Consider the following 21,727-nt stretch of genomic DNA (forward strand, 5'->3'; position numbering starts at 1 on the left):
TATTAAAAACATTTTAGGACCATAAAAGTTTCGGATCATGCTCATTTTTGCTTTTTGTTTTTCACGTCATCTAGGTCCATACAACCTAATTAACAGAGTGGATGTCAAATAAACAGTAGTGGGCCTTGTGAGGATTTTAATGGTTGATATCTAATCATTATTGCTTTCCTTTGGTGTGGTCCACCCACCTGAGATTTATATCCCTCTCATCTTTTGATCAATCTATAAAATGATCTTTAAAAATGGATAAACGGCGTACATCATGGGGCACACATATCACCGACCACCAGTCACCGGCAGGGAGTAGCCAATCCGTTTCCTGGCATATAGGTACACCTGGCAGAAGCATGTCATATTTCGCACTTGGCATGAATTGGGCGCATTCTAGAAGACGGACCCCACTTCCTTGCAACCCGGCATACCAATAAGTCAAAGTTCTATTAGGCCGCAGTCATGTTCGTGTGATATCTACTCCGTTCATCTATTTCATCAACTCATTTTTGGTTATGAGCCCAAAGATGAGGGAAATATTAAACTCAATTGGGCCACCAGAGTGGGGATTGAAGATCTACCGTTGAAACCTTAATGGGGTGGATCTGTGTTGTGCTTGTGTTTTCCCTTCGTTCATCTGGGAAACACCTTTATGAACGGGTTGGATGGCATCTAAATGTCAAGGTGGCCTCAGGAAGATTTCAACAGCAAGTGTTTCTATCCCAACTGTTTGCTCTGGTATGGCCCACTTCAGTTTTGGATCTCCCTACTGTTTTGGCGTACATGCTAAAATGAGCTGAAGAAACGGATGGACGGATTGGATATAGCACAATCATCGTGGTGGGCCCCATAGAGCTTTGGGTTAATGGCGCCGTGTGAGGGGCCCATCACATCTCTCGAAGACACCGGAAGCATTTATAAAAGCTAAAAAAACAGAAAGGTAAAACGGAGCTGCGCCGATCTACTCTCAGTCTCACCTCTCTCTGTCGAATCACGACATTGGAGAACCTGACGGAAACCGTCAGGACCGTCTAAGGACCGTTATGGAGCCGACGGTCTTCAGAGGGACGGAATATTCCTTTGTCCCCACGACCATCGCCCTCGCCCTCTGGCTCGGCGCCATCCACTTCACGGCGGCTTTAACGCTAACGGCGCTCATCCTTCTCCCTTCGCCTCTTGCATTCGCGTCCGTACACCTCTCCCTAATCTTTCTCTTTACAGTTATGCCTCTCCCTGCCTTTTCTCCCTTTTTGCAGAACTAACCTTTCTCAAGATCCGTCTCTCTGATCTATGTTTCAGAATCTTCGGACTGCTCGTGTTTTTTATGGCGATTCCTCTCAATGATAAAAATAAATGGGGGCAGAAATTGGCAAGGTAAATCTCTTCATCTGATTTTCCGAATTTCTTTTTTAAATAAATGATTTTATACATGTATTTACGTATTTTTATACGGAGTACAGGTATATTTGCAAATACGCGTGTGGGTATTTCCCGATTACCCTTCATGTGGAGGATATAAAGGCGTTTGATCCAAATCAAGCTTATGGTAAGCTGTTTTCTGGGAATCTATTTTTGGGATTTGTATGGAAAAAATCGTTAAAAAAAACGAATTGATAATATTTTCAGAAGCATATGATTGGAGGGAAAATTGACTAAAATGCCCTTAATTTATTTTCGATAAGTGGAGGGCAGCGGATTAGGTGAGACCCCGGATGCAGGTGGGTGGACCCCTGACTGTGGGGCGCAGTGATGTATGTGCCTTAAATCCACACCGTCCAACCATTTTGAAAGCTCATTTTAGGGCATGATCCCAAAAATGAAGCTGACTCAAATCTTAGGTGGACCACAACACAGGAAACAGTCGTGATCGAATCCCCACCATTAAAAACTTCACGGATTCCACCTGAATGTTTATTTGCCATACAACCTGTTGATAAGGTCACAAAAACTTATAGAGGAAGATACGGCACAAATATCATCTTTATCCAACGATTTTGTGGCCCACAATAAGTTGTAATGATCAATCACCACTGTTTCCTGTATTATGGTCCATCTGGGACTTGGAACTGCTTCATATTTTGGATCATGCTCTAAAATGAGCTTTCGACATGAATGGACGGCGTGGATGTAGTCACATAATCACAGTGGGCACCAAAGTCAGGGGTCCCACACACCTCGGTAGATCCGGGGTCTCACCTAATCCTTTTCCGGCAGGTCCAAGCATTGCGGGGCCCACGTGATGTGTTTGTGATTTCCCAACCCGTCAAACAGGTGGACCCTACCATGATTATTATATGACCAAAAAATCAGGCCGATCCGATCATCAGGTTGGCCACATCATATAAAACAACATTCACATCCCAAAAATATCCGAGTCCACATGTGAACCTGATAATTGGATCAGTCCAGTTCTTTTGGGGCATTTGATGATCGCGGTGGGCCGTACCTTTTGGACGGGCTGGATGTCATATACAAACCACGACGGCCCCATAATGCTCGACCCCACCGCCTTTTCTTTTTTTTTTTTCTGAAAAACGAACAACTGACGGAGGGCATTTCTGTCGTTGTGCCATTCATACGTGCGGTCAAAGGATACTCTTGAAAAATCAAAACGGTCAATGCGTTCTTTCCGTAAATTCAGGTTATTTGGAGTTTTCTTTCTTTTCTTTCTGTCTTTTCTTTTTTTTTTTTTTTTTTAAATTTCAAAAATCACATCATTTTTATCTTTTTTATTCCTTTTTTTTTTTAATTTTTAAATTTGATTGATAAATGCACCCCCTTCTTTCTACTTCTGGTAATGCTGTTGTAAAGAGCATGTATTGTTGCGTAACCAAAAGTCGAAAAGAATGGTTGTCTTTATCAGTCAGACTTAGGCTGTAAAGTTCAAACAGTGGCCCCCTTTTGTTAGTAGAGAAGGTGTAACCGGGAAGCGGATTGCATACTGACACTGCTGAGTAGGGATACACTACTGGAAGGTGCTCTGTGGGCCCCCACCATGATTTATGTTCCATCCATTTTGCCAGATCATTTTAGGGCGTGGGTACAAAAATGAGGCAGATCCAAATCCTCAGGTGGGCCACACAGTAGGGATTGAATTCTCACCATTAAAAACTTCTTTGGGGCCACGAAAATTCTGGATCAGTAGGTCTGTCTAACCTAATCAACAGGTTGGATGGCAAATAAACATTACAGTGGGCCCTGGAAGTTTTTGATGGTGGGCATTCAGTCACCACTGTTTTCCTATGGGACCACTTGAGATTTGGATCTGCCTCATTTTTTTTTGGCCCATACCCTAAAAGTAATGATCCAAAATGGATGGACAGTGTGGATACAATGCATATGTTAATGTGGGGCCCGCAGAGCACCGTCCAGCAGCGAGATCAGTACTGGCAGTGTCAGTATGCAATCCGCATCAATTTAACCCAGCCAGCTTATTTGAAGAAATGCTGAGGTGGTTTGAAGAGGTGATCTGCAGTGCACGTGCCAATGTGGGCATGCATGTGTGAGATCGAGCCTATTCATTGGGTGTGGCCCTGCCAGGAGTTGTTTGAGAAAATGACCAGTGCTTGTCTTTGACGTACACTGGCTGCCCACCTGATGTGGGGCTTATCTTTTGGGCAGAGTCTGTGCACTGTGGGCCTCACTTGATGAATGGCCTGGATCTCAGGCACATGTGCTGTTTCGGTACATGCTGCAGCTCAAATCTTCATCCTTGCCCAGTGTGTCGACATCTCTCTTTCTTGGGACACAAGGCACAGCTGTCCATGATAGGGGTATGGTTGGATAATGCTGCCCATCCAATAAATAGGTCAATTTTCATTCAATGCTGTCTGTTTTTCAAAGTTCTTTTCTACCAACTATTTGTAGATCACCTATCAGACAGTTAAGAATGCCTGGTAATTGAGATTTTCCTTGTAGCCATTCCTCAGCAGGACATACCTAATGAATGGTTCAGAACATGTTCCTTTGTGCCACGTGCAATTTTTTGGGAGACCGCCTTAAGGAGCACCAGTGCTCAAGATGAGCTCTTGCTAACAAATTTGTTTTCAGTTGCAGTAATTTTAAGTTAAAGACATCAAAAGACAAAAATGCTTTTAGGCTTAAACTTAATTAATTAATTACTTTTGGGCCGGATTTTGAATTGGCTCAGCTGGCTGGCATGGTTTTAAAACTCAGACATGTCCCATGCAACTCGTCCGAGTGGATTCGGACTCAATTGGGCCTGAGTCCCGACTCAACTTGAGATAGAGCGAGTTGGTGTGGGTCGCCAAGTCTTTTAACCATGCTCACTGAAGCCCCATTCAAAATTGAGTTTGGTTGGCCTGGACTCAGCCTTAGATCTTTTCCTTTACCTTATTGGATTCCTAGCATCTTTTGTTGTATTTTAGTTAACAACTCTATGTGATAGACTATTAGATAGTGCTTGATTGTAAACAACCTATGCAATAGTCTATTATGTTGGGATTGTGGGAGTTTTATGCTCTCATTGCCCGTCCCCAACCCGGATAAAGGATGGCTGCATCAGATTGGTAGTGTCAAACTTTTGGCATTCATCTTGAATCCAAACAATTTGACAGTGGAACCAGATTTATGTAGCCAATCCCAATTAATTGGGATAAGGCTTAGATGATGGTGAACTCACCACCACCATCATCATAACCTTGTCCTAGCCCAATTATGCCTCCTGATTCATCAGTGATTCCTGTGAAACTCCTATCCTTAAAAGTAAACACGTAGTTGTATCTCTATTAACCACCTCAATCCCAGTCCTTGTTGGTATTCTTTGCATCCTCCTCCTTTTAGACCCTCCAAACCTAATCATAGTTCCACTCCTTACCAGCACCATCTCTGATTTTAATAGCATATGGCAGACCATCTCAATCGACTCTCCACCAATTCTCTTTTTTCTATTCTACCACGTGGTTGCTTCAGATGACCCAATTCTTGATTCTATCCTTCCTATCTTCCCACACATCCATGTCGTCAACCTCACCTCTGCAATGCTCATCTTCTGCCCGTATACCTCCTAATATCGAATGGGAACTAATCACCTACAGGCTAGGTACCACCACTTATACCATACCATCTTTTTCATTAAGACATTAGTACTGTTGAAATGGTAAGCTCCATCATGAAGATGATCCAGGACAAAAGTTGGGCCGGTCTGATCATTTGGTGGGCCACACTGCTGGGATCAATGGACAATCAACCGTCTGACTAATCATACAGGTGTGACCCACCTAGTGAACGGATCAGCATGTTTTTTCAAGAAGTGTGATCTTCGTGTTTTTCTAATCCTTTTTGTTGAATTCTTGAGGGGTTTATCTTTTATAGGCAATGAACGGATTAGGCCTGTAAGATGCCTTTTATATGAATAAAGAGATTTCATTAATTTGTTTTTATTTATTGACTTCATCATGTGTACTTAGTGAGCATGTTTCCTTATTTTGTTGGATATCAACCACCGTTATATTTAATGATTTGATACTAATTTTCATTCATTTGATTCCAATCTATGTTCCATGCAGTCTTTGGTTTTGAACCACATTCGGTTTTACCAATCGGTGTTGTAGCTCTTGCTAACTTTACAGGATTCATGCCTCTACCCAAGATCAAGGTCCTTGCGAGTACTGCTGTAAGCTTTTCTTCCACAAACCCATGAAATCTTAAATAGTGGATCCCTTTTTTCCAACCTTTTATCCAATGGTATTTCAAATTAATTTTTGATCAGGTCTTTTATACACCTTTCCTAAGACAAATATGGACATGGCTGGGGCTTGTTCCTGCGACAAAGAAAAATTTTGTTTCATACTTGGCAGCTGGTTATAGCTGCATTGTAGTGCCAGGTGGTGTCCGGGAGATTGTTTATATGGATCATGATTCCGAGGTCTGTTTTTGTACCTTGCAGCTGTTCATATTTTGTATATTGTAATCCATATTCTCAGAACTGCTGTTAGATGGCTTAATCACATTGTTTATGAGGATTGTCTGAAACCTATCATTATACATTCTGAGATCGATGATTTAATTAAAAAGCGCAGAGCAGTGTCTGTGGATATTGGAATCTTTGTTGGTACAATGTTCTATGTTTTCATGTTACATGTAGCGAATCGCGATGCTTGCGGCTCTGTGGGCTATCTGGGCTGAAAAGGGATGACCACTGCTTTCGAAATAAGAGGAACTCGGAGCAGGAGTTTTTCTAAGGGTTACACAATTTTGAGGAATTGGGCGCCTTAGTATTAGGGGAGGCAGGAGACTCTCTTGGGTTTTTTGGGTTTTGGGCATAGCTGTCTGTGGGAGGCTGGGAGCTCTTGTAGTGCTGGGTTTTGGGTCAGCCTCGGCTCCGGTTCTTGTTGTACTTCTAGTTTTTAGGTTTTCTAGTTTCTCTGGCTTTGCCATCTCTTTTGTATTTTGTTTTCTTCTTTTCCAATAAAATTTCACCTTTCAAAAAAATAATGTAGCGAGCAGTTACTTTAGAGGAATTAATTATAGGCTCCATGACCCAAGGCTTCAAAGTATACACAGGTTTTCAATTCTGACAAGTTGAGGCCTTGGCAAGGGGTCAAATCGGTTGGGTCAACCCGATGGGTCATTGGACCTGACTCAAAAACTAGTGGTTCTGTGTCTAAAATTAAGACCCATGGGGCAGGTCTTGGTCCAAAATTTCAACCTGAATAACTAAATGGGTGGTCTTCACTTGTAATTGACCCGACTCGATCTAACCTGACCCAGTTTTTAAATGGGTCCAATTTGGGTCATGCTAAAAACCAACCTGGACCCGACCCAGACCTAGACTCAAGAAAAGGTAGTTAATTACGTTTGTGGGTATTTTGTTTTCTTTTGCGTTAGACCCAGACCTAGACCCAAGAAAAAGTAGTTTATTACATGTGGGTTTTATTTTTGGTTCTACTATAGCAATAATTCACTACCTTTTTTTCTAAAACGTGGTTACCCATCCACTACTTGTGACTATCTGGACCATGCAAGATGGAGAAAATACCAAAAATCACACTAACCGAACTACCTTGACTATTTCATTTTACGTGTTGAATTTGAACTGAAGGGCCGAAGGCCCTTTTGTTTCTTTACCATCAAGATTGATAGCCACCAGCAATTGGACTCAATTGTAATTTATATTCCCGACCCATGTCATAAGTGGGTTGGGTATTTTTTTTTTGCTTCAACCCGACCCAAATTTTAATGGGTTGGTTCTATGTCCAAAATTCTGACCCAATTCTTGAGTCCGGGCCCCCTCGACTCAAGAATAGAGACCACTTGTCTGCCACATGGTTCAACCCGACCCATTTGCACACCTTCCATGGTTCAGTAATCTAGACCACTGGTCTGCTGCATCCCATCATGGATAGACCGTGCTTCAAAATTTTCCTCAGTAGGATGATCATAACATTTTGATTTGTGGCTAATAGATGGCTAAGAATAGAGACATTATGGGTCAATATTCAACTTAAGAAGTCGAAGAATATTGACTTGCACATTCCAATCTGGGAGGTTTTGGGGGATAAACTATCCAATAGTAGGTTACAACAGCCCAATGGTCTGAATTGCCGAACCCTGGGCCCCACCTGTCAGAATTGAAAACCAACGTATACCACACCATAGAAAGCCTCAAATTCGATTGCTATGATTTTTCTTGCTTTTAAACAGCTCAATTTCTTTTTTGGGTGCAAAAGTATCATTGAAATGGTTTTTTACTTGTTTTGAAAACTAGTGTTTATTTGGCCATTGACCAAGATGAACATATACCATCACTCAAAAAAAAAAAAAAAAAAAACAAACAAACAAAGACAAAAAGATGAACGTAAACCTTTAACTCAGATATCACATGATGCCATTATACAAGTAATTTCGAAAATGTGTCAGAAGTTGATGATAATTTTGAGATGACTGAAAGGTTGATTCTTCTTAGCAAATCCAATTTACTTTGGCAGAAAACCACCAAAGAATTAAAGAACAGCTTGCTCGATAGAATAACACGAGCAAGCTGGAATTTTAGCAAGACTAATAGAAGTTGAATTAAAAAGAAAAAAGAAAAAGCTTATTCTAGCAATAGAGATTATGGAATTTTCCTTGTGGACTACCAAGAAGCTAATTCCTGTCACTCTCATTGACGCTGATTCTCATCATGCAGTTCATGTCATGGTCATATGCCAGGTTGAAAACTCATAGGGTCAACTCAGTAGGCTTCTCCTTTTTACCTGTTCAAGAAACATAGTATGGTGTGCTCATAGTTTTGAATATATAATTGATCAGGGCAAACAGTATATTTCTGTCTCGCTTCTTCTAAAACTGCCATGCCACTAACTACCACGCTGTGATATTTCCACGTTCTGACATGCACATTCGGCACATCAAATTTCTCAAAAAATTGGAGTGTACTTGTTAAGTCAGTCCCAACAACTGCTCCCATTGTTTCTCTGTTTTTTTTTCTTTTTCCCTACGAGTTTACGTAGTTGTGCAAACTTGCCAAAGTTGCAATACACTCATGTTGTGGTACTGATGTTTTCTATAAGTTCCTAACTGAGGATTGTTTATGCCCCCTTCTCCATAGGAGCCTGAACTAGCTTCACCCCAGGCCCACTACTTACTCTATGGCCCAACAAAATGGAAGTTCTTACTACCATATTTATGGTGTTTCGGTTGGAAGTAGACTCACGGATGATTTTTATTTGTTTAAATTTGAATTTCCTTCTTTATTTCTTTCATCTGTACTTCGCATTATACATGGCCTTCCTTTTTGTAGGTTGCCTTCCTCAAAGCAAGAAAAGGATTTGTGCGCATAGCCATAGAGATGGGCAGACCTCTGGTTCCAGTTTTCTGCTTTGGTCAGGTATTATTAATTTTAAAGCAATTATGAATGCATGGAGAGTTTCAATGTATGCATTTAAGCATCTAGCTAAGCCCCCTAGGACATGATCTATAGCCAGTGTTGTCACAATCGTTATTATATCATGAATTGTAATCATGAATAAATTGTATTGCATTATGCATTGTATTGTAAACCGTAGGACTTTTTTCGATTTTCTTGAAAAATATCATAAAAATTTGTAAATAAATTAGAATTTTTTCAAAAAAATGCACACAAATAATCCATTTTCTTATGAATGTGCACCAAAAAAATTATACTAATCATGATATTATCATATAAACATTTCTATACGGCGTATTTGTAACTGCATAAATGAGTCATGTTGTGATAATCAAGTTCAATACATCAACCTTTTGCCCTTGTACATGTATTCATTTGTATAATTCAAAAGGCAAAATCCTTTGCCTTTCTATAATTAAAAAAGAAAACAAAATGTCTGACCTGGCCCCCAGCATCTATTTATGACCCTCGCTCTGGCCATCTAAGTCGGCACCATCATCCCTATCATCACTAATATTAATATCAATGATAGCACTAGCATCATCTTCTTCTTTAGAATTTGATATCGAAACAAATTCATCTTTTTCCTCATCTCCCACTTTTCCTTTTCCTTTTGCTTTACTTCTAATTGAAAGTTTTCTATGACCTACAAAATTGTTTATGCTTATCAGTTTAGCATAACTAAATGACACTATTAAGTGTAAGTCTATGAGGGCATGTTTGGGCGGTGGGATTAGAAGGGATTAGGTCGGATGGGATTCAAAAAACCTAATTATTACCCGTGGCAGGGATTGTCCCCTGTTGCCATGGGATAAGATTAATGTCATGCTTTGTCAGTAATATGGTGGTACAGGATTTACCCACCATTATTTGAAATTACTGAGAATAACACACGTGTTATATCTAAACCTTTCATTTGTTTTGTAACCTCATTTTATGGCATGGGCCTAAAAATGAGGTAGATCCAAAACTTATGTGGCCCCAAAGAAGTTTTCAATGGTAAGTATTCAATCCCCGTTGCTTTCTATGGTGGGGTCCACTTGAGCTTTAGATTTACCTGATTTTTTGGCCCATGCTTTAAAATAATCTCGAAAAATGGGTGGACGGTGTGGATATAGCCCACACATCATGGTGGGACCTACACAACTTGCTAACATTGAGTGAAATTGGCATGGGACCCAATGCAATTCCATCTAATCTAATTCCAAGCTTTTCCATTCTTCCCAAACATGAAGTGGAATTGGCACGGGACCAGATGAATCCCATCCCACCTAATCCCACTGCCCAAACACGCCCTGAGAGTACAAGACTAGACCACAACATGCAATCATACCACATTACCAGTATGGTTGTGAGGTAGGGCCTACACCTTCATCATCCTCTAACGCTTCAACAAAACATTCACCCATATTCTTTCCCTCACTATCCGTAGGTAGGGTAGGATTCTCCTTCTTGTTGATCCACTCATCATTGGATTCCATATTCGATAAGAAGATTGGATCGAGCCCCTGAACCTTTAAAAAAAAAAGGGATTGAGCCCTTAATTTTTCTTGCTTTGCATGATGCACTTCAAGTTGAAGATTGTATTTTACAAACACGTGAACAGTCATTCTCTGTTGCTTGAGTTTATTTCTCTTTTTAGAATGTATCTGCATGAAAATATAGTTTCAACTATAGTATATAACTATTAATTAAGTGTATAAACGATTAACAATGAGTTCATGAGATGAGTTCAATAATTTTTCACCTTCTCAAAAAGTGCTTCAGTTTTACTCACAGCCATTAGCACTACATGTGTGACTTACAATACAAATGGCCTGTTATTTATTTATTTATTTTTGGATACCCATCTCCGTAATTCTCCCACCATAAATCTATGTATCATTTTCATACAATATAAAGAATTCAATATTAAACTAAATAATTTGAAAATCAAAATAGACATTTAACTGGTCAAAGTTAAGTAACAAGCAAAATAAGTTATAAGCCCTTTTAAACTTGTCCATCTACTTATCGATAATGACTCGTTGCCTTGAATGTGAGTTCATTCTTTCAATATAATCACATAGGCCCATTTCTATTTCCAAATCCACATGGAAGTTCTCATCATATTGAAATCTTAGATTAGACACTAGGTTGCATGTCAGGGCCTATGGAACTAAAGATTCAACCGCTTGTCGATTATGTGCCAAATCACTAAATACCGTTTTTTTTTTACTCTCAAATTCTTTGCTATATTCTCTTTCACCCGATCTATAGCATAAATGTACATCATGGCCAGCCTCTCATCCGAATCAACTAACCTTAGTACTTTAACGAAAGAGTAGTCTTCAAACAATACTTGATTGGATTGCCAAAAGTCTACATCGGCTAAGACTATTCCCTTTGGGATCTTGGAAACATAGTTCTCTTCCCATTCCTTCGATCTAAACATCGACATCAAACCGATCTACGCTCATGTATGCTCTTCAATGTTAAATAACATGTAACAAATCATATCATGATTTGTCTAGTCGACTTGCTTTTTGTATGTTTTCTCATCAATAGGTTGCATGTCAGGGCCTATGGAACTAAAGATTCAACCGCTTGTCGATTATGTGCCAAATCACTAAATACCGTTTTTTTTTCCTCTCAAATTCTTTGCTATATTCTCTTTCGCCCGATCTATAGCATAAATGTATATCATGGCCAGCCTCTCATCCAAATCAACTAACCTTAGTACTTTAACCAGTGAAAGAGTAGTCTTCAAACAATACTTGATTGGATTGCCAGAAGTCTACATCAGCTAAGACTATTCCCTTTGGGATCTTGGAAACATAGTTCTCTTCCCATTCCTTCGATGTAAACATCGACATCAAACCGATCTACGCTCATGTATGCTCTTCAGTGTTAAATAGCATGTAACAAATCATGTCATGATTTGTCTAGTCGACTTGCTTTTTGTATGTTTTCTCATCAATAGGTTGCATGTCAGGGCCTATGGAACTAAAGATTCAACCGCTTGTCGATTATGTGCCAAATCACTAAATACCGTTTTTTTTTTTTTCCCTCTCAAATTCTTTGCTATATTCTCTTTTGCCCGATCTATAGCATAAATGTATATCATGGCCAGCCTCTCATCCGAATCAACTAACCTTAGTACTTTAACCACTGAAAGAGTAGTCTTCAAACAATACTTGATTGGATTGCCAGAAGTCTACATCGGCTAAGACTATTCCCTTTGGGATCTTGGAAACATAGTTCTCTTCCCATTCCTTCGATGTAAACATCAACATCAAACCGATCTACACTCATTTATGCTCTTCAGTGTTAAATAACATGTAACAAATCATGTCATGATTTGTCTAGTCGACTTGCTTTTTGTATGTTTTCTCATCAAATGCAAAATCCAACAATGTTTGTAAATGTATATGGTTATAGCCTTTGCTTCGCCACAATCTCCGCATGAACTTGTAATTTACTGATGTCCGCAAGCATAAGATCTTTGCATTGGGCTGCATGTGGTAATCAAAATAACTTCTTTCTTTTCTCCATCAATATTTGATCCACTCTTACATATGTGAATGCACTTAACCTATGCCACATTCTCCTCACCAAACTCATCAATGATGGACTCAAGCAATGCTAACAAATTGTTTGCATTTTTCAAAATGTCGGATGTATATATATATATATATATATACACACACACACACACACACACCACTTGGACTATTTAGATGAAGCTTCAACCCCAATCAGAATGTGACAGCAACTTCTGTCATCGGTACAAAGAAAGGACCCTTCGCAAGATTGACATAGAGCATTTGCATAATGAAAGCGGACAATAAAAAGACAAATATTATGTCTATCTCCTTTTTTCCTAATTCTATTTAGAAGGTTGTGTTGCTTTGGCCTTCCCTCGCTCTCCCTTCCAACAAAGTCATCCATGGTCCTCATCTTTTTTCTTTATCACATAACTCTTCCACGTCATGTATAATCAAAACCAAGGTATTCCATAACGGTAATGGTGGTCGTAATGGCCACCACCGTTACCTTTACGATATGGATTGTAACGGTCGTTAGGCAACTTTTTTTATTGAAAAAGAAAACCCAAAAAACTTGTATGGGCTCCATAACGGACCGTTACGACCTTCACGGGGCATAACGGGCCGTTACGGGTCATTTTTTACATAACGCTCGTTACGACCCCATAACATGTAACAGTTGCCACTGTTACTTTTATGTAACAGCCTTTATGGCCCCAAAACGATCGTTACGGCACACCATGATCAAAACTCTTTCAACATCATATGTGGCTTCTTGTTGTTTGTTGTCGCTAAAATGTCTCCAACAATTTTGTGAACTTCTCCACTACATCACCTATCTATGAACATATCGCTACATTTTTCTTTGTTTCAGTAAGGTAATATTTTATTCAAAATGCACCCCAAATGGTCAAGGTATTTTGTAATGGTAATAGAGACTATAACGGCCACCACCGTTTACCTTCACGATGTAGGCTGTAATGGTCGTTACGATACACGTTGTAATGGTTGTTACAATCTCCCTTTTTTTCTTTTTTTCTTTTGAATAATTAAAAAAAAAAAAAGCTGAAAAACCTGTATCAGCCCCGTGATGGACCATTACAGGGCTGTTATGGCCTTCACGAGGGGCATAATGTGCCATTTCAAGCCATTTTTTCCGTAATGGTCATTTCAGTTGTTACGGCCCTGTAACATGTAACGGTTACTGCTGTTACCTTTACATAACGGCCGTTATAGCATGCCATGTAAATAGTTCTTCCTAGAAAAGTTGCATTTAAGATGAAGGTTAGTGTTTTGTCCACTTTTGAGCAATAATCCTACGTAGGATCATCATCCTTAAGCTCAGACATCTTCACCATCTTAAAAAACAATCAACATAATCCAGGTGTAAAAACAAAAATAAAGTCAAAATTCAAAAGACATATTACAAAGAAAAAAAAAAAAACAATTATTTAACCTTAAAATAAGCATAGAAATCTTTAAGAGTTTAAAGAATCTTAAAGGGAAAAAAAAAAAAGAAAAAAAGATAAAAATATTGAATGTTTTTTAACTTATTTACCCTAAAGTAGGAACAAAGGAAACAGAAAACAATCAATAAATATTTTTTATAAATTTATACTCTATTTTGATGTAGAATATCAATGGAGAAAGCAATGGAAATGATACGTTGAATTCTTTCCCCCAGGTTTCTTATGCTCAAAAACTCCTCTCTTAAAGAAACCAAAGGTTTTTTTTTTTTTTTTTAAAATAAATTTTTAAATATGTGCGGGCCTTACAAGTATTTAAAAACAAAATGGTAAAAAGAAAAAAGCGAAAAGAAAAGGTAAAAAAGTGAGGAAATTTTCGTTGTTTTTTATTCCCTGGTGAATTATCATGTTGTCGAATAATGTGATTCTACTGAATCCTATAATTCATGATTTGGATCGTATGATTGATATAAGAATTGTACAATTTGATCATACACCCTACAACACCATCTGAACTGTACAATCGAAATAGAATTGTACGATTCAGATAACATTGTCTGTAGCTCATGATTTGCATCTCCAAGATTCCTATTTCTTGCATCTGGTTATTAAATATTTGTGCAAATAAGGATATCTAAGCCTCTCTTTTTAGTTACCATGCACCCATTTTTGTGGCCAGTTTCAATCCAAAAGAGTTGATCCATTCTAATCCTGGAAATCTCCTTGAAGTTGTTTTAAAAGTAAAAAAGGAATATGTGTGTGTGTGTGTGTGTGTGTGTGTGTGTGTGTGTGTGTGTGTGAAGAAGGAAAGGGATTGAATAAGCAAACCTTGTCTGTCATTGTGGGTGGGGCATTTGGTTTCTTGGGGAAGGTCACAGGTTCAATTATCTCCTGATAAAAATGGATTTTCTCAAGAAAAAAAGTTTACCACAAACTTATCTGGTTTTTTAGTGACTTGGACCGTTTCCATAGACGATATCCTAAACCAGTGCGAATAACCCAATTTCTTGGATGTGTTTCATAGTTTTAAATATCATCCGAAACCGAGTTCACTTGGTATCAGTGGAGAATGTAACCAATTATTGGGTGATGTGCAACCTGAAACTAGAACAAGCCTAACTGTGGCAGAATGAGCCCTAATGGATTTGGTCTCTAGGGGTGGTAAACTGCTATCTGTATATTTATGGCATAAATACATGTCTGCATGTGTCAAGTGTATGTGTCTACTCTAGTGTGCAAAATTACATTCATCCATGCGCTTGCCTGGATCTACTGTTATGGGTCTTCTTTTCTTTCTTTCTTTTTTTTTTCCCGTAGCAGCCGTAACAATGACTGCCACCATTACCGTTACATAATGCTCGTTACGTTATGCCATGATGGATATTCCGTAAACCAGAACTTTTCCTGAATGGAAGACCCTACCCTCTAATTGTGGCCCTTTTTTCAATTGAACGTGGATTGTTGATATATTTCTCTTCTTAACGGTTGATTTGCAAGATATGAATTGAAAGGTTGGGTCAAGATTAATTCGTCATGATTGTCGTCATCTAACATCCCAACTAATTAGGGTCGCCTATATGAATCCTTTTCCGTTATTGTTTGATTCATGTTGGAAGTTTTTGCATAAGTTTGACAACGGCTGCTAACGTGACGTAACCTTCCTTTATCCGGCCTTCCCCTTGTCCTTTTAGAGCCTTCAACTTGTACCAATTCACCCTCCTAACTGACACAGTTCTTGGTCTTTGTTGCATATGACAAACTAAGTCTACTTTTCTTCAACTTGTTACCTATTAGTGCTACTCCTAAATCCCCTTGAATCCTGATTTCAGCTACACTCATCCGATGGACGTGTTGTTGCTTAATTGCCCAACATTCCGTCTCATCAAACATGGCTGGTCTTATGGCCATGCTCTAAAACTTCCCTTTCAATTTGAGTGGTACACAATGATCACATAAAACTCCAAAGGCCAATCACCATTTCTTCCACCCCACTTGAATTCTATGGGCGACATCCTTCTCAATCTCTCCACTCTCATGAGTTATCAATCAAAGATATCAATAGTGGTCATTTTGGGGAACTTCTTGGTAACAATCTTTACTAATTGCTTGTTCCCACACCTATTTTTAGTATAATTTCACTGCACATACTCAATTTTAGTTCGACTAATTTTAAATCATTTAGATTCTAAAGCACCTCTTCATAAATCTAGCTTTGTATTTACGCCCTCCTTCATCTTGTCAATCAAAACTATGTCATTTGCCAACAATATACACAATGGGATCTTTTCCTACAAATGCCTTATTAACTCATAACCAATGCGAAAAGGTATGGGTTGAATGCCAGCCCTTGGTGTAAGCTTACAGTAATTGGGAACTCACTTGTCTCTCCACTAGTAGTCCTCACATTTGTTATTGTTCCTTCATATATATCATTAATCATGTCAATATATCCTCTTGAGACTCCTTTCTCTCCCAACACCTACCAAATTAACTCTCTAGGGAGCTTATCACAAGCTTTCTCAGAGTCAATAAAGACCATGCGGAGATCCTTCCTCCTCTCCATATGTTTCTCCATCATTTGTATAAGTAGGAAAATAGCTTCAATGGTAGACCTAGTCTTTGCTCAATCACTTTTTCCCAAAACTTTCATATTATGGCTCATAAGTTTAATCCCACAATAGTTAGTGCAGCTCTATATTCCTCCTCTTTTTTTTTTTTAGAAGCAACGAACTAAAAATCCATTAAAGAGGGGAACAAACAACAAGAAAAGCAAAAAGAAACAGAAGGAGCAGAACTGCTGAGATAGCAGCAATAGTTTAATCCCACAATAGTTAGTGCAGCTCTATATTCCTCCTTTATTCTTATAAATAAGTGCCATGGTACTTTTCCTCCATTCGCCGGGCATTTTCTTCAATTTTACATTCTTGTTTAATAACTTTGTGAACCAAAATAACCCAGTATCTCCCATACACTTCCAAACCTCTATTGGTATATCATTTGGTCCAAGGGCCTTTCCTATTTTCATCTTTCTCAAAACTTCTTTCACTTCAGTGATCGTAATCCTACGAAAGTATTTATGGACTTTGATGTCATTTTAGTTTATGGTTCATTCTATCTTTATGCTCTCAGACTAATTGTCATTTAACAAGTTCTGAAAATAGCTTCTCCACCTTCCATTGATCTCATTGTCCTTGACTAGTACCATCTGGTCATCGTTCTCAATACATCTAACATGATGTAGGTACGTACTTTTCCTCTCTCTCATTTTGCAAGGTTGAAGATATATTTCTCACGTTCTCATCCCCAATCTATTGTGAAGATCATCATAAGCCTTAAGTTTAGCTTCACTACTTTCTTAACAATCTTTTTGGCATTTCCATATTGTTCCAGATTTTCATGGTTTCGGGTCCCTTGCTAGGTTTTGAAACATGCATGTATCTCGATAATAGCTTTTTGTACATTTATTATTCCACCATCAAGTTCCCCTATATGCCTAGCGATTCCCTCTAGATACTCCTAGTTTCTTTTCCTACACGAGCATTTAAGTCTCCTAGACTCCTACTACAAATATCCTCTCCCGTTCAGAATTTTTGCAGTAGTCCATCCATATCCTCTTAGAATTGACTTTTGATTCTATCCTCCAACCCTACCTACGCCAATATGGACCAGTAACATTAATTATCGCCTCTCTTAATACAAGTTTTATTAATAAAATCCTATCACTTCTTCTCTTAACATCTACAGCTTTATCCTTTAAATTTTTATCTATACTATCCCTGCTTCCTTCTACTATTGTCCTTTCCTATGTACCAATGCTTATATCCATCAATTTCTCTAGTTTTGGCCCCTTTCCACTTGGTCTTCTGGACACAAGCTCTCTTTCATTTCATCATATCTACTAACTTTATACTGTTAGCAGTCGATGTTACGTGTGGCAAGATGGATCCTATTCTCCTGGACTAGCTTCTTTACCCGCACGTGTCCAGAATGGCATGGGAACCTTTGCCCACTTCTCACAGCAACTGAGCGTTGTTGCGGGGCATTGCTTCTTGGTGACTTCCTAACCAACTCTTGGCCCCTTCTATTGCACCCGGGTTTTGATGTAGTGAGTCCCTTACAAGGAATGCCCTGGCATGAGTTTGGTTTGGTTTGTCATATTGTTCGGAATCATGTTTCATGTTGGAAGTTTTGGCATAAGTTTGACACCAGCTGCCAACCTGATGCAAACGGAAAACTCTTCTTTATCCAGGCTGGGTGGCCTGGGACAATAGTGAGAGCATAAAACTCACATGGCGCAATGTAATAGACTAAGACACAGATTGATTACAATCGAGCACTATCTAATAGCCTACTACATAGGTTCATGACATCAACGAGTTAATCTTTACATAATATTAAATTTTGTTAAATTATTATGGGAGGAATTGTATTCTGACATAATACATTTGTATCAGAATGTATTGTCAATACAGAAAATGCAGTGTAATACATTACCAACAATGATAGAAATATGTTTATTGTCTTGTTCGATAAGTTTATCATGATGCATCCCCATATGATATTAGACATTCCACTATTTTGAACCTTCGTTAGGATTTATCCTGTTGAGGAGATTTAGGGGATGGTCCATGGTAAGACCGTATTGACCAATGATCTGGATCACTTGACCATGGGTCCTTGCCCAAACCAAAACCTGTCTATATCATGCATATGCATTGCTTATTCTATAATTCCTTTTATGTTTATGCTTAGATGATCTCTTCACAGCTGCGCATGATGCATTCACTTGTTATGAGTGTAATAGATCCCACTTTCCCATTTTTGCAATGACAGAGTAATATCTACAAGTGGTGGAAGCCTAATGGAAAGTTGTATGCACATATTTCCAGAGCAATCAAATTCACCCCAATCCTTTTCTGGGGCATTTTTGGGTATCTTCTAAATCCCCTGTTTCCTCCTCTCCTTTCTCGCTGCTCCTAGTAGGAAATTAAGTTCCAGCCGTTATCTTGATCTAGTTTTAACTGACCCACTTTTGTAGAGGAGGTTTTAGGGTGCATTTGGTTGCAACAATTTCATGATATTTGGTGCAACCAAACTTAATTCTATATCTTGCTATAGTAGATATCTTTTGCCTTGGCTCATTGCTCTATATGCTTGTTCACAATTTTCTCTGCAGGTCACCTATACCTTATCGGCATCCAATGCATGTCGTCGTGGGCCGACCCATTGAGTTCAAGAAAAATACACAGCCCAGTGTGGAAGAGGTATGAAGATTTGACATCGCTTGTTTGTCTTGGGTTGATTAGGTATCATATCTATGTCTGAAGTACACAAAAATCATAGAATAGGGGTGAAAATTCACCTGGTGTAATTGGTGGTCAGAATTATTTGTAGGAAACTGCAGCTCACCATAGAAGTGGAATGAGAATACCGGGCCCCACCATGAAATCATATGTTTCAAATGGCAGAATGGAAATAGGTGTAAGAAAATCAGCCAGGGTGGGTGTCATTTGGCTCCCTTGTTTATGTATATCTGTTGAAACTTGAAAGTTCCAGTCCAGAACAGAAAAGTTGTTACTGTGTTTTCTGCAGCCCTTGTTCTCTTCGTGCATCTGGAAAAACCCACATCCACCTATCGAAGATGTATCATATTTACCAAAATGCTTCTTTTTTTGTTGGGTCTGTCAAGAAATCAGCAACCCATCATGGAAGTGGGCCTGAAAAACCCAACATCCCTTAGATTGTGTTAGATATATGTTAGATATGTTAGCGTGTGACTGTATGTAGTCCAGGGTTTTTGGGGTTTATTATTAATTATATTAGGGTTGGAGTCTCTCTCTCTCTCTCTCTCTCTCTCTCTCTCTCTTGTTGTCTTTTAAGCTGTTTGGACAGATGTTTATTTTATTGTTTATGCTTGTTTGGGCAGGTTGATGCAATCCATGGTCAGTTTGTGGCAGCATTTGAAGAGCTTTTTGAGAAGCACAAAGCTAGTGCCGGCCATCCTCAACTCCAGCTGAGACTTCTTTGAAATGGAGAAACTTGGATTTCAAGAGTTCTGAGCTTGATTTAATCAGTTGCAAGTTAAAACCACCAGAGCCTCCATCTTGAAATTTGGGATTGCTTTAGTCAATCTATCTTATCATACAACTGTATCAGCTATACCAACCAAAAAAAGAAGAAAGAGAAAAAAAAAAAAAAAAAGAAAAGAAAAGAAAAGAAAGGCTCTGTGTTGTAATTATTGTATTTTATTAGTCTGCCTTTTTTATGTAATGTGCACAGTAACTGAAAAACAATCGGTGCTTCTGAAAGGAAGAGAATCCAGCTCATCAATCCAAGTGGGACCCATCTTGATCGAGTCATGCACCCACAGATGTGTTTTTTTTTTACTTGATGTGGACCATTTTCTTAGAGTACCCATTTGCAGGCCACCAGCCAAACTGACCTTGTGGCATGACTTCTCTACATGGTGGCTCACTGGATGAACCGTCTAGATACTTGTTGACCAAATTGAAAAACATGCCTAATGTGGCCAAACTAAAAATAAAAAATAAAAAATGCCGTAGTTTCTGCTTGCATATGGACAGTTGCTGAATGTTATTTTCTTTAAGCATCTATTTGGGGCCACTGATCCAACACCCTCACATATTTAATGTTAGGCTTACCAAATCAACATTCTAGTTCAGCAAACCATGGACCTTCCTTGTAATCTGTCTGGGCTCTTGTTCAGCGTTTCCCAGGCTATATCTGGGCCCACAGCAATTGGGCTTGAGCTAGGAATCATTGTCTAATGGCCCACAGCAATTGGGCTTGAGCTAGGAATCATTGTCTAATGGCCCACAGCAATTGGGCTTGAGCTAGGAATCATTGTCTAATGGCCCACAGCCCAACCTTAAGAGCAGCATGCTGCATATTGTCTTCCCTGGCGCGGCCCTGCAAAGACTGGACTCTTAAGCTGTACGAGTCCTATCTTACGTTTTACGAGTTTTTGTGCATACAGGAAAGGCTGCACGTCAGTTCACATTGATTGGATGATCCGGACCATTGAATTAATGGAGAGCTAAATAAGCATAAAATAGCAATACACATCCAATCAGACCTAGGTTTTGAGCTATGACCCATCATTTACAGTGAGGATACCCAAGTGTGGTATTATTATTTTTTTTTAACACTCTCAAACCCATGACCTCAGTGTTGAAACTCACAGATTCTACCACAGAGCCATGAGAAGGGTCCCCCGAACGCTTGAAACTCTAAAACCACGATTAAAATCTCAAACTGCCAACCGTTGTGAGCTTATCATCTGGCAGAGCCATCCTCTGCATCGCTTCTTCCTGTCCTTTGGTTTTGATTGGGTGCAGCCCTTTTTTTGGTAAGGCCACATTTTCAAGGACTTCACCAATCCACCCACCGGGCATTCCAGATGATTAATCTCATACCACCAGACCATGCAAGAGCTGAGGTGCTGGTGTGAGAGGCAGATGTGCTTCATCAAACCACCCCATAATAAGGGAAAGTAAGGGTCCATTTCACATCAAACCCGGCATGATCCAAACCCTGGTGAAGAGCTGAGTTTTAAACCCTTCCAATTCTGTAGCCTCTGATAATAGGCTTCTATCCTGAATCTACCACTGACATTCGGATAAGTGGACCCAAATTATCAGGTCATAATAATTACATTAAAAGCAAATAATTTTTACTAGTAATAACTAAGTCAATGACTTTGCTGAGCAGCACATAAAAAAAGAGTTCCAACCCTCTCCCTATTTGTGTTGTGTTTTTTTCATACCATTTTTCTCGGTTCCATTATGGGGGACGTCTCTGCTGAGCTTGCCTCTCAGACAATAGCTCACGTACAA

At 39.1% G+C, this 21,727-nt stretch overlaps 1 protein-coding gene across 3 annotated transcripts; it reads left to right on the top strand.

Moving 5' to 3' along the window:
- The first annotated feature begins 926 nt into the window (after window positions 1–926).
- On the top strand, window positions 927–20,240 carry LOC131222345 (diacylglycerol O-acyltransferase 2D-like). 3 transcript variants are annotated; one of them, XM_058217377.1, is made up of 9 exons: window positions 929–1,177; window positions 1,291–1,365; window positions 1,452–1,537; window positions 5,520–5,626; window positions 5,723–5,878; window positions 8,753–8,839; window positions 18,705–18,802; window positions 19,048–19,177; window positions 19,798–20,240. In XM_058217377.1, exons 1-8 carry the CDS (start codon window positions 1,035–1,037, stop codon window positions 19,139–19,141), a joined length of 846 nt encoding a protein of 281 aa, XP_058073360.1. In that variant the 5' UTR covers window positions 929–1,034; the 3' UTR covers window positions 19,142–19,177; window positions 19,798–20,240. The 3 variants fall into 3 exon arrangements, with proteins under 3 accessions (XP_058073361.1, XP_058073360.1, XP_058073359.1); XM_058217376.1 differs by having other exon boundaries at window positions 19,048–19,135; XM_058217378.1 differs by lacking the exon at window positions 5,723–5,878 and having other exon boundaries at window positions 927–1,177; window positions 19,048–19,135.
- The last annotated feature ends 1,487 nt before the right edge of the window (window positions 20,241–21,727 follow it).

Source organism: Magnolia sinica, chromosome 13 (assembly GCF_029962835.1).
Source record: "Magnolia sinica isolate HGM2019 chromosome 13, MsV1, whole genome shotgun sequence".
Taxonomy (NCBI): Eukaryota; Viridiplantae; Streptophyta; class Magnoliopsida; order Magnoliales; family Magnoliaceae; genus Magnolia; species Magnolia sinica.

What these genes read in the sequence shown, in the direction of transcription:
- LOC131222345 (XM_058217376.1), top strand. Translation starts at nt 1,035, where the DNA reads ATGGAGCCGACGGTCTTCAGAGGGACGGAATATTCCTTTGTCCCCACG. An exon ending in CCTTCGCCTCTTGCATTCGC is followed by an intron (nt 1,178 to 1,290) that starts GTCCGTACACCT and finishes TCTATGTTTCAG; the next exon opens with AATCTTCGGACTGCTCGTGT. An exon ending in CTTTTCTGGGGCATTTTTGG is followed by an intron (nt 18,803 to 19,047) that starts GTATCTTCTAAA and finishes TTTTCTCTGCAG; the next exon opens with GTCACCTATACCTTATCGGC.